Source organism: Octopus sinensis, linkage group LG3, assembly GCF_006345805.1.
Source record: "Octopus sinensis linkage group LG3, ASM634580v1, whole genome shotgun sequence".
Lineage (NCBI taxonomy): Eukaryota > Metazoa > Mollusca > Cephalopoda > Octopoda > Octopodidae > Octopus > Octopus sinensis.
Window position 1 is genome coordinate 56,148,949 of NC_042999.1, and position 22,961 is coordinate 56,171,909.

The 22,961-nt window shown below is 34.0% G+C and overlaps 1 protein-coding gene across 10 annotated transcripts in view; it reads right to left on the reverse strand.

Annotated features, from left to right (window-relative positions):
- LOC115209744 overlaps positions 1 to 22,961 on the reverse strand; it is a 129,504-nt gene that overhangs the window by 71,597 nt on the left and 34,946 nt on the right. For 9 of the 10 annotated variants that reach the window (XM_036500998.1, XM_036500994.1, XM_036500999.1 and 6 more), the window contains 14 exons: positions 22,802 to 22,859; positions 22,488 to 22,665; positions 19,554 to 19,668; positions 18,235 to 18,425; positions 17,383 to 17,497; positions 17,232 to 17,289; positions 16,399 to 16,526; positions 11,138 to 11,278; positions 9,823 to 9,930; positions 8,192 to 8,287; positions 6,866 to 6,970; positions 3,337 to 3,518; positions 3,021 to 3,185; positions 324 to 436 (listed from right to left, as the gene is read on the reverse strand). In XM_036500998.1, coding sequence (XP_036356891.1) covers positions 324 to 436; positions 3,021 to 3,185; positions 3,337 to 3,518; positions 6,866 to 6,970; positions 8,192 to 8,287; positions 9,823 to 9,930; positions 11,138 to 11,278; positions 16,399 to 16,526; positions 17,232 to 17,289; positions 17,383 to 17,497; positions 18,235 to 18,425; positions 19,554 to 19,668; positions 22,488 to 22,665; positions 22,802 to 22,859 — 1,753 coding nt within the window. The remainder of the gene's footprint in view (positions 1 to 323; positions 437 to 3,020; positions 3,186 to 3,336; positions 3,519 to 6,865; positions 6,971 to 8,191; positions 8,288 to 9,822; positions 9,931 to 11,137; positions 11,279 to 16,398; positions 16,527 to 17,231; positions 17,290 to 17,382; positions 17,498 to 18,234; positions 18,426 to 19,553; positions 19,669 to 22,487; positions 22,666 to 22,801; positions 22,860 to 22,961) is intronic. The other variant, XM_036500996.1, reaches the window with a different exon arrangement.

The window sequence follows — 22,961 nt, forward strand, 5'->3', positions numbered from 1 at the left end:
TGTTTTCGCTCAATAAACACTCACAACGCCCGGTCTGGGAATCGAAACCGCGATCCTATGACCGCGAGTCCGCTGCCCTAACCACTGGGCCATTGCGCCTCCACAAAAGGCAAAGTAAACCACAGCAGAATTTGCACTCAGAATGTAAAAACAGATGAAATGCTGCTAAGCATTTTGCCCTGATTGCTAACAATTCTGTCAGCTCACTGCCTTACTTCAAGATAAATATTGACAATTTAATCTCATCTACAAGGAATAAAAAAATTACAGACATGCACATTGCTCTTCTGAATAACAAAATAAATTTATATATTTCAACTTACAAGGTCCTGGTTGTCCAGTCTTAGGACGACAGAATAAACAGTGATAGCCAGCATCAGCTGCTCGTTCTGCTTCATCCTCATTCTTTAGGCCATCACAACTAGCATGGAGCCATCTAAAAAAAAATCAGATTTTGATAATATACATTTACTGTATCTGCACAAGAGAATAATCACAATAATGAAATCAGTTGAATTTAATTAGTTTTTCCTACTTGTGATTTCTACATACCAGATAAGAAAACTGGTTTGCTCACTTCTTCCCTGAAATGGCAATTTGAATCATTCACATTACCCTTTTCTTCTCACCTTAAGTAGGGGGAGGGGGTCAATTACAAAAATTTCAGCAATGTCAATTAACATCCAAACTTCAAAACAAACCATTAATGCCAAAATTAGTGAATATGTCATCACTGGAACTTTTTGAATGTTTTACAGTCTGCATATACATTTTCTTCAAATCATGTCTTATTTTTACCTCATAGTTTTGGGGAGCTAACATATTCTGTCTCTTTAAGTGATCTATGCCTCAGAGCAGCATGATGTACTTTTATACATGTTGTGTTAAAAGCAAATGTGTCATTGGTCTCTGTCTTAATTCAGAATCCACATTCATTTAGTGTGAAGTGACCATTACAACTTTAAGACATGAGTTCTCAGTTATGATTCCTTCAGGTAGATTTCAAACTACAGCAAAAATAAGCAGCTTTTAATTCAAATTGAGAGATACCATCCTCCACTCATCAAAAGCCCTTCTTCATTTGTCTCTTGTGATCACTGAATGCTTTCTTCTACAGGAGATCAGCAAAGCAACCCAATTGGTTCCACAATATTCACACTGGATATTGTTGATATCACAAGGCCAGACATACACCTGAATGCTTTGATGATGCAGACTTAGGGGTCTCCTAGATGGGGTTCTCACAATGATGAAATTGATGGTGGAGGAACTACGTGATAAGAGTTTTGAATCGGGTGATGTTAAATAGGAATTCTGGATGCCTTCATTTTCACATAAAGATACAGTAGATCCTATTTACTGAATCTTTCCCTTTCAACTGCCAATCCATGGCAATTCCAATTTCCAATCATATCTTCCAACACACATTTCTCTCTCTGATTCAAAGCCTCAAATAACTACTTAAAAACTGTGATTTAATTCAACCTTATCAATGATTTTTTTAATTTCAAGAACTATTTTATCAATTTCAAACATAATGTATATGCCTAGGTACAATCCCTCAGATGTTTACCAACTCTGCAACTTCTGAAGACTTAACCTGTAAGAAACTTGCAAGTTTGGCCAAAATAGAATTTTTTTGGAACCCTTCTACCAAGCTGCATTACCCACAAGTGATTCAGAGATCTAGGTTTACACAAGTGCAGTTTATTCCTCCTAACTGCTGTTTCCCTTCTCCTGGCCACACTTGTTCTTTGGTGGGGCAACACCAACTTAACTGGACATAAGTTTAACAGGGAGGAAGATAAGCTCTATAACTGACAGGACCCTAGTTTGTCAGCCCCAAGGCAGTTTGCTTGAACAGAATGAACTCTACAAAGTTCTCCAGAATCAGAATCAACGTTTGTGAAGTAGTAAGATGCTTGTGTTCCTGATGAACCTCCTAGACTGTTATACTAACTGAATGTTACTTGCTTCACTCAACATTTAAGATACATTTAAGTGAGCCTTAGCAAAAAATACCAATCCCTAGTTTTGAAACTTAAGGATTATCCAAGGATGATAAAAAGAAGCCTAAGAGGCTTACCAGTTGTCCCTCAAGGGATATACCCTATATGAAACCCTAGTGATTCTTTCATTCCCTTACATAGTCTAAACAGTGTGATAAGGTAAGGGCTACTGCATCCATGGCTGAAGAGTAAATTGCTGATGTATCACTAATTGTACATTTTTCTATCCAAAATATTTGAGATGTTTAGATAAGCTGATCATTAACCACAAAATTCTTTACTTCTTTGATAACTCATCTAACTGAAGTGTTAAGAGAGACCTGTGAGAGTGCATGGCTGTTCTTGTATCTCAACTACAGTGATTATATGGTAAACAATACAGCTCCCATGACTTTCGGAAACATTTTTTCACGCTCAGAGTTGCTGAAGCATGGAATAAACTGCCTGCGTCAGTTGTTGACTGCCATGACACTGCATCTTTTAAGGCCCTCATGCTTTCCGAAATCCGCCGAAACTACACCTGATTATATATACACTTTAGATGAGTTGTAGTGCACCTGAGCACTGTACACAATTATTATTATTATTATTATTATTATTATTATTAATGCAAATATCTTGGAGTGATGATTTGATAAAATTCCACAAATTTTATTGTTTTTTCTCTTTGTTCTTTATCTTACATAAGGCAAACTCTAGTTCATTTCTTTAAAATCTAATTGAAAAATGAAAGAATTGAATAACAAAAGTTTATTTTATCTAATTATATCTCTTCAACTTTGTATACATTCAATGAATTCCCTGCAATATCAATGACATTGTCTTGATCATTCAATCCAGACATGTCAGATACAATAAAATTAGATATAAACTAGAAGAGAAGATGTGCAAAAGAATATTCCAAGATAAATGAATTTTACAATACTTAAAAGTGAAGATGCATCTATAGAATTATTGATCAATAATGAATTAACAATTTCTAAATAAATTTTAAAATGTCACAGAACTTACCTATCACACTGTACACACTGTATGACTACTTCTTCTTCTTTATAGGCTTTATAACAACAACAACAAGTTGTCCTGCTGGAACACGGTCCACATAAAGTGTAATTATTTTGCCACTGGGACAAAAATCCAGGTGATGTAGCACCACAGTTAACACACCATACACACCTATAAAAGAATTTTCCATAATTAAAAACAGTTCAATCCAACAATTAAAAATTATTAAAAATGTAAGGCTTGATTTAAAAAAACATTTAATTATCTAACTTTTTTTTAAAAGTCAAAATAGCACGGAAACTATATTTTTAATTAAACATACCATTTACACTTCCATGGTCCTTTAGGTACTTGATCCAATGGTGGATCAAGGCAATATATATGATAGCTAATATCACATTCATCGCATAACAGTAAGCGGCCTTCATCATGAGGTTTACCACAGCCTTCACACACAGTACAATCCAGGCAACGCCATCCCTTCTGAAGAACAACTTTGGTAACCTAAAATTTATGGAAGTATATTTAGTTTTTTTAGATAAAACAACAAAAAACCATGAATTTAAAACATGAAAACATGAACAAACATTTTTTTCAAGAGAGAGGTGGGGATCCTTGCTGTTACTCTTCAAATAGGAATTTTTTTGTTTGCGACTTTTCCAAGTTTTTGGTTCTGGATTTAAGTCATTTAGTGAATGGAATATTTTTGGATTGATCCTTTTCTCTTGATTAAGGAATAAAGATTTCTTTCTAGTCTTGTGATCATCATCATTTAACATCAGTTCTCCAAACTAGCATGGGTTGGACAGTTTGACAGGAGTTGGTCAGCTGGAGAGCTGCCAGAGCTCCATTTGTCTGTTTGGCATGGTTTCTATGGCTGGATGCCCTTCCTGACACCAACCACTTTACTGAGTGTACTGGGCACTTTAAACATGGCATCAGCATGGGTGCTTTTATGTGGAACCAGCATCTCTAAGCCCACAAGACTGGGATCTCTTGGCTGAGAGAGGGATGTAGAGGACATGCCAGTATGCATGGACAGCCGCAATTTTACTTAGCTTGACGAGTCTTCTCAAGCACAGCAAACTACCAGAAGTCTTGGTCCCTTGTCATCTCCAGTCAGGCCCAACATCTAAAGATCCTTTCTACCTATGTGTACTACATCTTCCTGGGCTTACTCCTTCCACACACTCCCTCCACCAGTAGAGATTTGCACTTTTTGATGCAGCTGTCCTCATCCATACACATCACGATACTAATGTGCTCTTCTCTCTCACACACTACATTTATACCAATTTTTTCTCTAAAATCACTTACACTCTATCATACATACACACTGACATTACCCATCCAGCAAAACATGCTAGCTTTGTTTCTTTCAAGCCTCATGTCCTCAGTAGTCACAGCCCATGTCTCACTGCCATGTAACATAGCTTTCATACACAGGCAGCATACAATCTGCCTTTCACTCAGAGGCCCTTTGTCAGTAAAAATAGTAGTAGTAGTTCTCTGAACTTTGCCCAGCCCATTTGTATTTCAGAACTACATCCTAAGTAACAGAAACTATCTACTACTTCTAAGGATCCACTCTAACCTGACATTTGAGGAAGTCTTCCTGAACATTCCTCGTGTTGAATGTACTTGCATGTCTTCTACATACAAAAACTACTTTCTCTGTTAACCTAAATGTGATACAGCTGCACCTCTTATGTGTACATAGATGTGTACATGGATACACCATATGGAGTTTCTACAAACACTTTTTCTATATATTGAGTAGGGCCATCTCTCTGAAAGGATCAGTGTTTTCCTACTTACAAGGATTTTGGTTTTTGCTAAATTAACTCCAAGGCCCTCTGATTCCAGACCTTGCTTTCACACCTGAAATTTCTTCTCTAGTTCTGGTAGTTATTCAGCAATAAGAACAAGGTCATCAGCATACAGGAGCTCCCAAGGGCAGCTGCTCTTAAATTCCTTTATTATGGCTTGGAGAACTATGATAAACAACGAGCTGAAATCTGATTCTTGATGATGAACTACCTGTGCACTAAATTTCTTGCTATATTCATAGCTGACTTCCACCTTATCGACATGGCTTGCACAGCTCTCACCAACCACTCATCTATACCTAGCTTCTGCATTACCTACTAGATACGGGGGCGGGAGACCCTGTCAAAACTTTCACCTGTCAACAAAAGCCAAATGCAGTGGTTTATTTTTAGTTAAGTACTTCTCTTGAAGTTGCCTTACTAAAAAGGTAGCATCAGTAGTGCTTCTTCTTGGCACAAAACCAAACTGCCTCTTGTCTTGACTAATTCTCCTCATTAATTAAGCTATGGCATTTTTTGTAACTTTCATCACCTCATTTATTTTTTTTAATACAGTTTTTCTTTTTAAATTCAACACAGCATGCCAGCATGAAATTAGTTAGCATAAAAATTACTCATGCCTAGCCAGTTCTTGAAAATTTGATACAATTTCAAAGTAATTCAATAATCTTTATAACAATTCTTTTGATCACCAGTTTGCTTATCTGGTATCTTAGCTCTATGGTATGTGTGTGTATGTGTGTGTATATATATATATATATATCAGCAATTTAATCCATCTAAGACTACTGAGTTTGATATGGCTGATAACTTTAATGTGACAGCTGTATCAGCTGGATACTACAGTATACATGGTGACTATGGTAATAGTACCAGGTATGAAGAAGGATCATGATTCTTAGGAGAGTTTATAGTAGTACATAAGTTGTTCAATGTCTGTTTTCTGTATCTGATAAAAAGAGACTTAGTCATATTCAACATGCCAAAATGGAGGAAGCACGCATTCCATATGGTGCACCAAATCTAGGCTATGAGTGCATAAATGGTGTAGTGGGATAACAGAAAGGCTCTAAGGATAGATACTTCATATGTAGTAGATGCACATGATTAGTTAGCAATGACAGCACACACAAAATAAATTCTCTCCAGTGTTCAGAATGATCCACAGAAATGGTTGGTAGTTTTATCAAATAGGTGACCAAATTTATAGTTGAGTAGGTACACTCTAAAAGCACACTTGTGAAGAGTAAAAAGAGGATGTAAAAAATCTAGGAAGTTACTTCTATTAGCAACAACACTATGAGTAAAGGGAAGATTGCATGACTCTTATGTACCAAGTACAATGCTGCAAGGCAATGAAATATGGGCACTGAATGTAAATGTGTGAAAACTAAAAAGGAATGAGGCAAACATTCTCTACTGGATGTATCATGTTAGTGCAACATGAAAGATGGTAAACTAATTTGCTGAGAGAAAAAAACTAGGTGTAAGAGGAGGAATCAAATGAAGTGAAGATGTTTCATAGGAAACATTCTATGACATGTTTACAAGCTATTATCAAATTTACAATGTGAATTTAAATGGATCTTCACCGCGCATGACTGCTTATAGAGAAAAAGACATGCTATGTGTGCATCTCAGAGAGAGTTGCATGCACTACACTAAATATAGCATCAACTCTGACAGGAATAAGCTGTGAAATAAAAAGAATAGAAAAGCTATGGCAAGACACTTTCACTCTGTACAAAGCCAAATGCATCAATGTATCTATGTCTCCCCTATGATACTGAATAACTCTATACAACAGAGTTAGAGAACAAAGATCTACAAGATCTGATGAAACTGAATTTGTTATCCTGAAGATAGAAAACCAAAAACAGCTGAACACAGAACTCTTGAAGAACTAGGAATAGTTCTATACAAATACTAAATAGGATGGTTTAGTAAAATGCTAGACAAGTATATAAAAAGGAAATATTTCTAAGAATTATTTTTTTGAATTTAAAAAAAATGTTCACTTACCTTTATATTTACACAATATGGATGATAACACTGACCACATTGAGAGCAAATGATTACTCGGCTCTCTTCTCCAATTCCAATACTCCCACAAGTTTTACAAATATCCTAGCAAAAGAACATTTTAAAATATCATCTAGATTTATTATGTAAAGTATTTTGAAATTAGAAATAAAGTTAGATAGACAGAAGGAAACCTAAATTTTTTATTTTAATTCATGACACACAATAAAACTAATTCTGATAATTTACCAATCATATAGAAATAATTTTTTACATGAACAGTTTAAATTATTTGAAAAGAATAATGAAGGCTATCAACAGAAAAAGGTGATGGTTGAAAAAAGAGAGTGCTGTGGATGTAGACAGATAAAGGAAAATTCTTAATGGACAATCAACTGAAACACCTTTCCAAAGATTGCATTATGTAGAGTAAGATACTTTACAAGTTTCCATGGCAAGAATATTTATGTATATATCTTATTTGATTTTCATAAAATGCATTTCAAATTTACCTTGTTTTATTTATTTAATTTGCTTGTAATTTTAATTAACCTGTATGAGGAGTGCCAAATTTTATGGATCATTACTGTGTTTGTATGTATATTTATTTCATTGTGTAGTTTCTGCAAACACTGTTCAAGTATTTTTGTTCTATTTTACCGTTATGATGCATCTGTTTTATGTGCATTTTAGTTCAACTGAAAATTCGATCATGCAGCTATATAATCAGTTGTGCATTAGCTAATAATTCATTTTCTATTTAATTAGATTTGCTTTGAGAGAAAGACTAAGCAACAGATTTAAGAAATATTTGTTGTTCCAAAAACTAAAAAAGTTACAGTCACTTTATCAAATTAATCTAAATTCATGATTATTTTAGGATTTAACTGAAGCAATTTGGGTGTGCTAGGAAAGGGTTAAATCAGACAATTCTTTTTGTTTTCCATTCTTTAATTTTTAGTTTCCAAAACGTTAATCTCTATAATTTCTCTTCTCTATTGAATGTTTATATTATTGTTAAGTAAACTTTTATTACTTCTGCTTAGTCATGCAGAAGTAATAAACTTAACAATATAACCATTTAACAAGGTATGTTGTTTACTATGAGTCCACAACCAATTTTTTATTTTCTTTTAAAACACAATGCAATGACTATGTATAAATTAGTTTACAAAATTAAAAGTATTAAAAATGTTATAAGAAGATTGAAAATAAATAATAAATATTCAATAAAAAGCTGAAACAGAAGTTAGATAAAACTGAATAACGAAAATTATACTTTACAAGAAAAATTAACTGAGAGCAAAAAAAATTATTTTTGTTTACCTGCTCTAATACATATTCATCTTTAGAATTGGCAATAACTACAGTAGATGGATGATCATCAATTTCTCCATTATCCACTGCTGTAGGATAGAGTGACTGCAAAGGAAAGAATGTTAATTATGTCACCAAAGTAATATGTATAAATAAATACATTTCTCAAAAGATTGCACCACAAAAAAGTTGCAATATATTTATATTATTTAGTAATAAAACAAACTTCACATTTAAACCACTTTTTTTATAATGAAAAATTGAAATGTTAAAAATGTTTAAATCATTACAAATGTCTTAAATTATTATACTCAATAGCATTGTGACATGATAATTTTAGTGAGTAAAATACAAAAGCAATAATGGGAACTTTTCAGTTTGAACGGCAGTTTTTTAAAATAATTTCCACGTAACTAAACACTTTTAAACTTCATATACTGGTAGAATGTGTTTATAAAACGTCTTTTTGAGAAAATTTTATAGTTTGTAAGCTATTTGTTGTTGTTTTTTCAACCAATCAATGGTGTCTATTGAGGTAAAAACATTCTGTGCCTCATGAATATGTTCCTCATTTAAGAAACAGATTGGGTTTATTTACATTTCTGAAGAAAAAAGATACCCTTCCCCCACCCCTAACTAACCCTAACCCTAAAACAGATCGAAATGCAATAGATCGATACTAGGGTCATAATTATGGGTGATAATTTCATATGACACCGCTAGAGAAACCTGCCGTTCAAACCGAAAAGATCCCCAATAATGTAATAACACGGCATGGTTGTGATAGAATTTTAAGTCACAACTTATAATCAATTATATTTGTCACACGGAAATTAAATTTACACAGATAAAACTAAATAGTAAAATATGAACCTAAAGCAACTAATAAATTACTATAACACTTTAAATAAAGTGAATTTTTCTTTACAAAATATGAACGTTTTAAGTTGTGTTAAAGAAAAGACATTTATCATTATTATCCAAAATAAAATTGCTTTCTTCTCTTGGTCAATTATTATCCAAAATAAAATTGCTTTCTTCTCTTGGTCAATATCTGAAGTACCATTAATTTTTTTCATACTAGTCATCTCTCTCTCACATACATCTGTCAATGTCTTCAATACCCAACTGCTTCCATAAGTAACTATGGCCAAACTTTCTCGTAAGTTCATACTGCAACTTCAACACACACCCTGTACTTAATTCGTTCCTCTTTCAATCATTATTTACTGAAAACCACTATTATATCTTTCAAAGATATAATAAATACACTCTATCATTTTATGAAACATATTTTTAATGAAAAATATGTTTAACTAAATTATAATTGAGTGACTACTTTTTAAATATATTGTTGGAAAGATCATGAATGTATTAATTTTTACAATTTATCTCTATGTGTAGATTTTCTTTTATTTACATATGCATTATTAAATAACAATTTGCTTAACAATAGAAAGAAATTCCTGTTGCGAACTGTAAAGTTAACTGCTGAGTATTTCAAGTGATCTTATTTAAGTTATGGCTTTTAAAAAGCATATTTCTCAACACATACCTAAACCTTAAAAAAAGTTAATCAAAAGAGAAAATAGCAAAAATTCTGCATTTATCAAATCATGAAACATTTTAGTTGTATTTACTTGATTCCCAACATTTTGACCAGTCTTCACTTTTGTTCTTGGACCTCGCCTTCTATCTCCAAGAGATGTAGGACGTTGACGTCGTCTTTCAGCAGCAATTGGACGTCCCTGAATAAAATATGTAAAGTATCATATTAGAATACAATTTTTTTAATATACTCTACTAATTCAAAACAGATTAAGAAAAAAATACAAGTCATTTATAAATCAAAGAATATTAATGTTTTTATTTTAAAATAAAAAATTTGTATACTAGAAGTGGACTTTCAAACATATTTAACTTCAACTCCAAGCTTGACATTGACAAGAAATTCCACTAAGTAGCCATTGCTATTAAGATATTCTAGTTACACATAGAGAACCCATGTTAAAATTTATTAAGCCTATTTAGATGATATAGTATACATATGTATTGACCAAACACATCTTGTAAGAATCATAAAAAAAAATGTGGGGTTTCAATTTGTTCAAATAATTTCATCTTAACATCAATAAGGATGAACAGAGTTAATTTTATAAATTGCAAGAATGAAGGTGAAGACATACAATGGTGTGAATCAGATGAATGTTTAAGATAAAGATTAGCAGAATGCGAAGAATAAATAAAGTATGAAAACAAAATCCAAAATTTACAAGAGTCAGTATAATGTGTGTATTTGTAAATGCTTCTTCATAGACAAAAAATTAGAAGGTTGGCAGTTTTGTAAAAAGTAGCCTAGTTGAGCTAATAAATTAATGAACTGAAGAATAAGAAAATAAAAAGTATATAACATAATTATTGGATGACTAATTACTAATTGAGTATTACATAAATAAACTAAATTTCCAGTATGAAATAGATTAGACATAACAAAAGTTAGTTTCAACAATTATTTTAAGAAATACAATATTACACAAGATGTTTTATATATATATATATATAAATCTCATCAGTTAAGGTCTAGATCTATTTTTGTATGCTACCATGGATTGGAGAGGTCTGCAATATAACATTTTGCTATGAATCTCAATCTTGCATCATTTCATTAAGACTGTTCAAACTAAGCATATTTCTACATATCACTGCTTTCAACATATCACTGCTTTTAAACCCAACATACATCATCCATTTGCATTACCTGTCTCTGATCCCCAAATAATATTGCATCAACTCTACTATTTTAACTCATACTCTAATTTTCACAAACCAAAAGTTCTCTAAAGCTTTAATTACAAAACAAATAATCCAAAAATGAGATAATAATAACTTGTTTTTCCTTTCATAGTCGAAATCAAATTCATAATATACTTTTATTGTAATTTAAAGAAAACATACTTTTGGCCTTCCAGCACCAATTTTCTTCCTGCCAACAGGATGCATCTTAATTCCTTTTGGTAAAATGTCAGGCTGCATTTTAGATGCTGTTTTAGTCCATGTTGACCCACTAGTCAAGGAAGTTAATTGCAGTGGAGATCCCTATAATCAATGATTAAAAGAAATTTATATATACATAGACACACGAAGCCTTAAAAGAAAAGCTTTCTGGAGATCAGCAGAGCATTATGTACAACAATGCTGCCTGGAAGTCTGAGAGCAACATTAATAAGCAGAGCAGTCTATTGTAAACATGACATTTGTGTCGCCTCTCATTTTAACGAGAGTATACCTTTCTAATTCAGGAGTAAGAAATAGCTACCAAATATCTCATGTATAAAAAAAGTAGAGATAATAAGTAATGCATCCAGGCACAATAGATGTTGGCAATGTGTTATTAGTCTGGAAGATGTGATCCACATCTAGTACCTAGCCAAAAATGCCACTGAAGTAATATATCATAGTAAAAACACTATACAATATATTTCAAGGAAGGATAGTTCAAGAGACCAACACAAAATACTGATGGAATAAATTCAACACCAAATCTACAAAATACAAACATAAATACAGTGGCAATGAAGAGCGACCAAATGCCCTATTATGAAATTTAGTTCTCCAGCAAATATATATTTCAAAACAAAAAGAGTGTCTGTAGACTATATATATATATAGCCCAATTACTGAACTATAAGAAGGTTTTGTGAACATGAGATGAAAATAATTGACTTACAAATTACTAATTCAATACATCAAATACAGTAATAAATTATGCTAAATGTTGCAGAAATTTAGCTTATAATTTTTAGAAGTTATTTACTATACAGCTAAGTGACTGACAACACACACTTATACATATCCACACATACTTTTCTAATCTTTCCATAGAATATACTCTGATATCATGCTTTAAAAAGAACAGCTTACTTGTGTTGCTAATACCTTACTGTTATGCTGAAGGGAGATTACATGAAAGTTAGAAAAGCCAAGAAAACCCAAACAAGAGGTACATAGGAAAATGTTTAATAAATTTATAAATTAAGAGAAGGGACAGAGAGAGGTAGGACTTAAGATTATTAAACAGTTAGCAAATAACATATGAAAAGGTGTTAATGTGAAGAACTAGATGGCTCTAGTACCAGCAAAGGAAATAAATGAGAAAGTACAAAGGAAAAGATAACACCCTAGAATGTAGCACACATCATCATCATCATCATCATTTAATGTCCACCTTCCATACTAGCATGGGTTGGACAGTTTGAGAGGAATTGGCCAGGCAGAAACCTGTACCAGACTTCTGTGTCAGTTTTGGCAGGATTACAGAAATAGAGACATGAGGAAGAAGGTATGTGCAATGTATGTTGAATGGGTTCAAACATGCACTGGTGAGAGAGGATTATTAATTTATGTAGCAGCTACATTTAAGTGTAAAGTGTCTATAGAGGAAGTGTTGAACTGGATGTAAAAATGGCATAAAGATGAAAGTACAGTTCTATATTTAAGAGATGAGGAATTATGCACATTATTTACATTTGACGGATATTTGTCCTCGTTTGTTGTTACAACATTTCGGCTGATGTGCCCTCCAGCCTTCATCAGGTGACTTGGGGAAATTTCAAACCTGGGTTCTCAATCCTAAAGTATTTTTCGATGTTGTTGTTATTATTATTATTATTCAGGTCACTGCCTGGAATCAAACTCAGAGTCTTGGGGTTAGTAGCCCACACTCTTAACCACTACGTCATATGCCCACGGGCATATGGTCTAGTGGTTAAGAGCACAGGCTACTAACTCCGAGATTCCGAGTTCAATTCCAGGCAGTGACCTGAATAATAATAATAAAAGATGGGCTACAGCAAATATTCTGCTCAATACCACAGATTTGCTTGTCAGTTGTTTGACCTTAACCAGTTGAGCATGTCCCTTAGTGGCTGACGATATGTGCATCTCTGATCACGAGCAGAAGTAGTGGGGGAGCATCATAGCCATGTGTTGAGAGGGATTCTTTGGGGTTTGAATAATTCACCTCTGGAAACATGGGTGGTTCTTTCAACATCCTTAAACAACCCTTATTCAGGGACCTTTTGAGCGGGATGGGCTACTCAACCTGAAGAAAATTCTAATTGGGCCCCACCTGCAAGGTCATGCGCTGTTTATCTTGATATGAGATCACCATGTCGCGCACATATGGTTGTGATGCATGTGTCTGGTGTACCCTTATCAGACGGGTAGTCATGATGGGTATATTGGGCTTCGTATATTTTACCCCAGTGTCACTTTGATGGCATGCACTGCTCTCTCACTCAATAATAATAATAATAACAACAACAACATCGTAAAATACCTTAGGAATGAAAACCCAGGTTCGAAATTTCCCCAAGACACCTGATGAAGGCTGGAGGGTATATCAGCCGAAACGTATTAACAACAAACAAGATGAGGACAAATATCCATCAAATGTAAATAATGAAGATGAAAGTAGTAAAATGTTTTGATACCAAGAAGATATATTAAATGGAGAAGACTGATTAGCCTTAACATCAATGGCTAGAGTATAAGCAGTTGGAAAAAGTTCAGAGAACTGAATGTCATTCAAATGAATGAAGAGTATTACTGAAAGGAAAGGAATATGCTGCATATGTAAGAAGGGTCATGATTTATGACATTTCTTACATATGAATAATGAATGTAGAGTGCATAATAAGTTGGGAAAGAGGGAAGAGAATATTTCAGTAAATGATCAAAGTATTGATGAGAAAGCAGAAGACAAAATATTACAAAAAATGGGGATAGAGTGAATGAAGACTATTATGGAGAGAAACAGGATAAGATGAATGTGTTATGTACTGAAAAGTATGATAGTAACTACAGGAGAGGAGTGAGAGAAATGAATGTGGAAAGAAGTAGCAAAAGAAAACAAAAAGACGAAGGAAATGGGGACAACAGGATTGATGAAAGAGGATGTAGAAGATAGGGAACCCACAAAACTAAAATCTGCTTGAGCAGGAAAAATTATACCTTCATCTCCCTCTTCTGATTTTTCTTATGCCTAATTTTTCTTTCAACTTTCTCATATGCAATACTGACTTTGCATATCCAGTGGAGCATGCTAGCTTCATTTCCTTCTAACCTTTTACATGTCCTCTACATTCACATTTCACTAACATGTAGCATTGCTATTTGTACACAAGCATCATACAATCTACCTTTCTCCCAGAGAGAGGAGCCTTTTGTTACCAACAACAGTAATATCTCTCTCAACTCTATCTACCCTGTTCATATTTAGTAACTATACTTTTAAAACCTTCTCCTCCACTGCTAATTAGGTCACTTAGGTAACAGAAACTTTCTACTACGTCTAAAGGATCCTCTTGGGCATTTGAGAAAATCTAATTCCAGTGTGTTCTTAGTGTTTATTGCTCCTGTACATCTACCATGAACATAGTCTACTATCTCAGTTAATCTTCCAGTGATTTTACTGCACCTTTCATGTGTCCATAGTTTGCACTGGATACATCATAAGGAATTACTATCTTTACTTTTTCTACCTATCAACCAGGATTATTTTCTTGAAGGGATGAGCAGACTGTTTTCCGACTCACTAGGATTTTGAGCTTTCTGAGTTAACTCTAAGGCCCTTTGTTTCAAGGTTTTGCTTCCACACCAGCAATTTCTTTTCTAATTTTACAACAAATTCAGTTATAAGAGCAAGGTCATCAGCAGAGAGGAGTTCTCACAGGCAACCAATCTTAAACTCTTTTGTTACAGCCTGAAGGACACTAATAAATAGGAGGAGTCCAAGAGACAAGAACTCTCATCTTGCTGACAACACCCTTGAACATGTCTTGGAAGGCTAACAACATTCATTCATCTACTGCTAGCTTCTGCAGCAATCACTAGATCAAAGAGTGGAGAACCTTGTCCAAAGCTTTCTCCTGGTCAACAAAAACCAAATACGACAGTTCACTTTTGCCTGGAATTGCCTTACTAGGAAGAGAATATTAGTGGAATTTATCTCTGGTATGAAACTGAACTGCATCCCATCTAGTCAAGTCCTTTTCCTTGAAGTTGAACATTAACTCTTTCTGTAAGTTTCAAGACCTGGTCCAGCAATTTGATACAACTCTAATTACTCGTCTCTAAGGCATTACCTTTAACTTTGTAGCAGTTGACTATAATGTTGCTTTACCAGTCATTAACTATACAGGTGACTGGTAAGAGTCACTAATATACTAATTATCCCTGGCAGCATATGTGCTTCTCCCTTAACTTATCAGAAATTACTGGGCTGGTGACAATCCTTTTAGGCCTGTCCCTCTACCTTTCATACCTCCCTAATTTTCTAAACTCGGCCATTTTTCAAATGCACCCTAGACACCTCACACCAAATCTGTACTGAAACTGTGAGCAGAAACTTTGAAAATATTCTACAATGGAGTCGTGTCAGTTTTGTCACCTTCAACAATAAAAAAAACACAATCACTGCACTTATCAAGAAAACATTACCGCATCTCATACTCTTTAAATATGAACAGCAACTAAAACCCATATAATCAACTTGAAATGCTAGATCTTACTATTACAGGAGAGATCTCTGCAAAAGGACATTCTCAACCTAGCAAAAACTACATTTCAAAAACTGGCCATTATCTTCAGAGCTAGAAAAATACTTCAGACCCAAACAACCACTGGTTCTTTACAAAACTCATAAGACTTATATTAGAATATTGTCCCCATATCTGGTTCAAACCACTACACACACAAAGAAAAGTTACTCATTTACAAACCCACTCCAATCTTTGGCCCTCTTTTTACCTTTGCTATTAATAGTACACCAGTCTCTGTTCCTGATAACTAGCTAACCTTGTGCCACATCTACCCAGGGACTCCTGATTCACACATTTCTTTCTCCTCATTCATATTGTATCTAATCAACTAATATTGCCTGTCCATCCTGAGAACATCAACCATTCAGAACTCCCTTCATGCACATGTGTTAACCACAGCCATACACTTGTGGCAGTTTAAGTGGAACATTACAAACATCAATCTCACTAGTCTCAAAAGTTTGAAAATCAATGTGTGCTGCACCTAACTCCAGAGCAAAATAATGATAAAAAGTGCCATATGTAGTGAGAAGTACAACTGCTTTATACAGAAGATCTGAGAAGATAATGCATAAAAATAAATACTGAAGTTCAATAAGTTTACTGTTAACATACTTTTTCCAATGAGCTCATATCAATATCCATGCTTGAAGTTGAATCATCATTCAAATAGAAAGAATCTTGTGAACTTTGCACTGTATTTTCTCCAGCTATGTCTTCTTTCAAAGAAGAAGAATCTCCATCTGAAAAATCGTATTTTTCATACAAACAAAATACACATTTTTACAATCATTTTTGCAAAGAAATTTACTGGAAAAGAAACATGCACTAATATTTCAGATAAAATATATAATTCACTCTGGTTCAACAAATCTTCAGGTGTATACAATGAACTTTTTTTACAGTGACTAAATAGAAAACCATGCAATAAAACTTGACTGGCATGCCTGAATACAACAATTATGGCAAGAACATACTTAGGCTGTAAGACCTGAGGATTTTCTTTTTACTGTTCAGACCACCAACTATTATAATCAGCATCACTGATTTTACTTTTTCTCATGCTGCTTTAAAGTTGGCTGAAACTCAAATACTATAACCAGGTTCTTCAGATAATGTCTAACTACATAATTGTAGCTATAGTCAAGAATGTGTATGTGTGTTATGAATAAATCAGTCAATAAAAAGATAAAACGGAACAGAGAAGTAAGTCAAGCAAGCAGTTGAAATATCACAAGAATCTGTCCAAAATTTTTGCAACATGCCAGTTCACTGTATTAGTCTAAATATAATCAACTTCACTAATTATAAGTTCATTTCTTGCCTGATACTGAAAGTACTAAATAAAGAATGAAGTGTAATATTTTATTTCATTCAGTCTTTCAAACAATTTATGCAATAAATTAGATTTATAGATTGATAAGGAAAATATGTAAGTAAATATATACCTTTAGTCGATAATTCTTCAAACATTTCATCCTGACTTCGTATACCAATGCTGCACAGCTGTAAAAAGCAAATTAATATTATTTTTTGGGAATTAGTAATAATAATTAGAGTGATTAAAAGTCAAACCATGATCAAGCAAATGAAAAGTACCTCAGAATCTCGATTTCGACATACTGTGCATACATAGTCTGTCTGGCATTCATTGTCTTTAAAATGTAGTGAAAATGTACTATCTACAGTTTCAACACATTCTACATGAACATACCTAAAAAGAAAAAAAATGACATATTAAAACAACTTGTAAACAATTATAATGTAAAAATACACAAGTAATAACAAATAAATTAAAATGTTAATCAAATATCCAAAAAATTCATTCATAATATAAAATTAGCTTAAACAAAGTGAACTGAATTTTTGAATGTTAACACACAAATCTAATTTAAAATGCTAACACTGACCATTGAAAAAGGTAATTTGTTCAGTTCTATATTTAAGAGATGAGGAATAATGTACATTATTTACATTTGACAGATATTTGTCCTTATCTTGTTTGTTGTTAACAGAGCGTTTCAACTGATATACCCTCCAGCCTTCATCAGGTGTCTTGGGAAAATTTCGAACCCGGGTTCTCATTCCTAAGGTATTTTTCGATATTCGTCTTCTTATTATTATTATTCAGGTCACTGCCTGGAATCAAACTCGGAATCTTGGGGTTAGTAGCATATGGCATAGTGGTTAAGAGCGCAGGCTATTAACCCCAAGATTCCAAGTCCGATTCCAGGCAGTGACCTTAACAACAACATCAAAAAATACCGTAGGAATGAAAACCCAGATTCGAAATTTCCCCAAGACACCTGATGAAGGCTGGAGGTATATCAGCCAAAACGTGTTAACAACAAACAAGATGAGGACAAATACCCATCAAATGTAAATAATGTAAATAAAGGTAATTTGTTCACTAAAATTCTGGAAATTCAAATATTACAAAATTTTACTCACTTCTGACATATTTTACACTGCAGCATTGTCTTTTGAGTAAAATGCCTATAAGCTTTTCCACAGAGAGGACAAGATAATCCTTTATTACGCTGTTGATAACAACTGTCACAAACGGAATAATTTAGGTGCCATCGAGAACTTGGTCCACTACCAGGTGTTCGTGAACCACAATCTCCACAAACTCGACAATGCTGAAAACAATATAATATTAAATGAGAATTTCTTTTTGTCTTAATTTTATTAATTTAGATCCATTTTCCATGCTAAAATGTGTGGTGGTTTTCCACATACTTAGATGTTTTGGGTCTTTCAAGAGGTTTATGTGTGTAATAGAAAAAAATGCTGTTAAACATACTTAAAGTTCTACTTTCCAAGTACATGTCATTAAAACATCTTTTCCATTGTGTGCAGGTGTATCAAGATGGAAGCAAAAAGAATTGAGATCTCCGCTTGAGGTGCATAGAAAGGCTTCTGCTCCCTGACTGTATGCAAGAACAATGTTGGGAGTGCTGTCATCAACTTCTCAACAACTTGAAGTGTCATGGCAATCAAATTCTCGTGTTTGCTGCTGAGAAACCTTCATAATCAATCCAGTCATCAACAGGCAGAACTACCACATGATCAGCTTTAGCTGATCATGCTATGTGTCCATGACCAAGCACCTGGCTCAGTATCATGGCTTCGAATGGCGAGAAGATACTGCCAGTGTGATTTGCGGCCAGTTACAGGCTCACCACAGCTGACGACAGGGACATCTTGGCCACAGAAGTCCTGCCCTGGGTGAGAAAGATCATGAAGAAGGCAGACATCTTTCAGCAGGATGGTACTCTGGCCCACATGGCCAAGGCCATGCAAGATTGGTTGGGGTCAAACATGAACTTCTGGTCAAGTCGCCAGACCTCAACCCACTCAACTACAGCGTTTGGGTGCATGTCAAGGGCAAGGCCTGCAAGGTCCGCCACAACAATGTTGACAAGCTTAAATCCTCCATCAACCATATGTAGGCCAGCATGAGGAAGGACGCTGTCCACATTGTACATGACATTCAGGTCTCACCTGGAGCACGTGCTCACCGCTGAGGGCAGCCACATTAATTAACATTAACATTTAAAAACACATTTATATGTTAAAACAATAAAAGCATGTCTAACTGCAACTTCCTTATATTTTTATCCGGCCCTCATTTTTCCTACAAGCAGCCAGATTATCAATTGCATTAATTTCCTCACACCACAAACATACAAAGATCATAGGCACTTTCCCACTTCTAATTAAATAATAAAAATAGGAAAGATTAAAAAATTATATACGATACATACTTTGCATTTCCATCCATTCTTTGGTGCTGCTGTCATCACAGGTTTTAAGCAAAATGTATGGTATCCTTTATCACAATTATCACAAAACAGCATTTTACTTTCCTCACCAGATTGTCTAGAAAAATACAATGAAAAAAAAAAAAAACAAACATTTAATATAACTTCAAGCAATAGTCTGCACTCATTTTTAAAGCAATATAAATTTGTTGAGTATTCCCTATAAAAACATTACTTTTCAATTAATACAAAGGACGTCAACAACGTAGTACTTTGTATGAACAGCTATGGTGAAATTTCCAATTAATTTTTTTTTTTAATTCTTTACAGTTTTAATTGCAAAGAAATGGAAAATAAATTAAATTTTCTCTGTCAGCCATTCATTTACATATCATGGCACTAGAAAGAGGGAGGAATAAATGTTAAAATCATGAAAATAATAAAGAAACATCAAGAGTTGAAAAGTGGTGAGATATAGAGAAACATTCTAAATTATCTTGTCACTAGACCGACTAGAAATAGACGTACTAACGTTTGAGTGATACCATACTGTTTTTTTCTCCTCCAGTCTTGCATTTAATCTCTCTCTCTCTCTCATTCATACTCATTTCTCCTTGTCTCCTGTTTGCAACTCCTCCTCAATACATATTGAAGAGAGATACTTTTTCTTTTTCATTCCATTTTGCTCTATTCTCTCTCAGTCTTTTAAAGTCATCTCTCTTAGTTTTCCTGTTTGTGAGTTTCTGTTACAGAATCTCTCTCTGTTTCTCTCTTTGTCCTCTTTGCCAGTCCTTTACTTTAGTCTCCTCTCTGTCTCCCCCCATACAGTTATGTCAGTCACTCAAAATTAAAGCCAAAACTATCCAGAAATAACTGAGGAAGTCCCAACTTTCCATTTCTGGTCAGACTTTAGTAAGAGAGTTAAGCGAGAATATTGTTGTTGATTGAGTTGAATGAGTGATCAGCAGTTTAGTGAGAGAGCAAATTAATCCAGAATGCATATATAAACAGATGACTGAGTCTTAGTAATTTAAACAACTCTTAACATTTTATTACAAATGTGTTCAAAGCAGCAAATTGAATAGACTCTTAAAATAGTGAAACAAAAAGGAGTTTGCAGTTTTCCACCTTTGAAGGTACACAGGAAGATGCCTGCAAAAAATATATGTAAAGACTTACTGACATTTTTGTGTAGTATCACAAAAGGATTAGCTGAATACATAAGGCTAAACATGATGGCTGTACTTAAGTGGAGTTGCCATGCTAGTGATTGAATGTAGAAGAGATGTGCGTTGCCATCACATTGGTTGAAAAATCAACACAGACAGCACAGCAAGGACTTGTTAACAGATCAAATTCGAAGCACCAACTCCCATGAGGCAGTTAAATTTTAGGCATGCAGAAACAGGCAAATCAGAACAAGGCTAACACAAATAATGCGCCCACAACTATGTGAGGGCTGCATTGCTCAATATGGTGTCCAACTACGCCAAAGGGAAAATAATCCCAACATGTGGCTACATAGTGCTCCTAGAAGACTAACTTTTAAGAAAATAAACAGTAATTGTCACTTTTGTCTGGTAATAATATCAATCCCTCTCCTCAAAGAAGCTATCAGGAGTATATACAAAACATATGTACCTATTAAATTCATAGAAAAATATTCAACAAAATCAAAATTTATATGTTTCTTCAACAGATACCATTTAAAACTATAACAAGTGACATAATTGTGTCTTTGGAACTTTATCACTCACACTTGATGACAATACCTGTACTTTTCGTGAAGAAGCCACACTGCACATACGCAACAGGTGGAGTATTTTCATTATTTTATTCCTAGCACCACAATACGGGAACATTAAAAGAGTATCCCAACTAACTGGATCCCATTAATGAAATGTAAATTCAGGTCCATCACAAAAACAATAATGAAATTATTGTTCTTCTATCCACCATAAGTACATCTCATAACTACATCACACATTTCTACCAGCATGTTAGCACATACACAACAGAAAGGCAAAAAAGAAAAAAAAGGAAGCCATATGTTAATCTGATTTTTTAACAAAATTCACTCATGTGTCTAACAGCAAAACTTTGAAGGGTTGAATTTCACAAAGGAAATGTAGAGACAGGATAGAACTTAAATGTAAATATTACTAAATGCATCTGTATATGTAGCAGTACTGTACCCAATGCAGAAACAAGAGTAAATACTCTATTGTGATCCTCACTTGAGCTTTGTTGAGTATCACAAATTGATGGAAGCAATTTTCAGGATGCAGTCCTAGCTAAATACAGCATGTGCTTTTGCTAGAAGGAATCCTCAATGACAGCAAGGTTTAACACTGAACAACTGATTGCTCTAGTTTGAATGCAGCTCATATTTAATGGAGTGCAGTGGGGTTTTATTAATAGGGGGCATTATTAGAAGTCACAGCAAGTATAATGATTAATGTAGAGGCTTTCTTGTTGGCTCATGCTCGTAGTGTGTAGATTGTTGTTGTGGCAGTTCTCATAGAATTAAGAGCATATGTATTGTAATTTCTGTGTAGTGATTGAATCTTGAATTGAAAAATAAAGGAGGGAATGGAAGACAATAAGCCCAAAAGCATGACAGAGTTTACTGAAAGTGGAATGGAAAGAAACTTTGTCAACACATCACAATGGTGCAATCTGATAGGAAGCTACTGATTCAAGAAATAAGAGATGAAGGGAGACATAAATGTGAAATTTCAATAAAAGATTCACAAACCAGATACAGTTGAAAACTTTGCTCATGTCTAGAGCAACAACACTGTTTTTACCAAATAGGTGACATAATTAATGTATGGCAAATTGGGACTCAACATTTTCTCTTAACCAATGAAACACTCAATTTTTCATTCCACATATATTAAAGAAATAGAAAAGATTTGAAAAGTATTAACTTACTTGCAAGTAAGACATATTTTACATCTTGGACACTGCCACCCTGCTCGCACAGCAGGTTGAACTGCTACTGCTGGTTGTAAACAGTGGCCATGATAATGACCACCACAAGTAGTGCAAAATAGCAAAGAACAATTGCCAGACCATTTGCTACATGCAATACAGAGAGCCTGTTGACCAGCTGTAAATGAAATATATGTATAATATCTGAATAATTTGTCGAGCTAATAGAAATAAAATTAAAATTTACGAACTCAGTATCAAACATTTAGTTGTGAATAAACAAGAAAACTGAAAAAATCTTATGAAATTCTTACCAATGGTCTCTGCTTGGTCAGTGTGTTCTGGGCAGAGCAAAGACGGCCCTTTGATATCCTAAAATTTTGAAAGTACATACAATAACACTTTTATGAGAATTTGACCATACAAAATATCTACATGATCAGATATTTAAGTTCAATAATTAATTAAATCAAA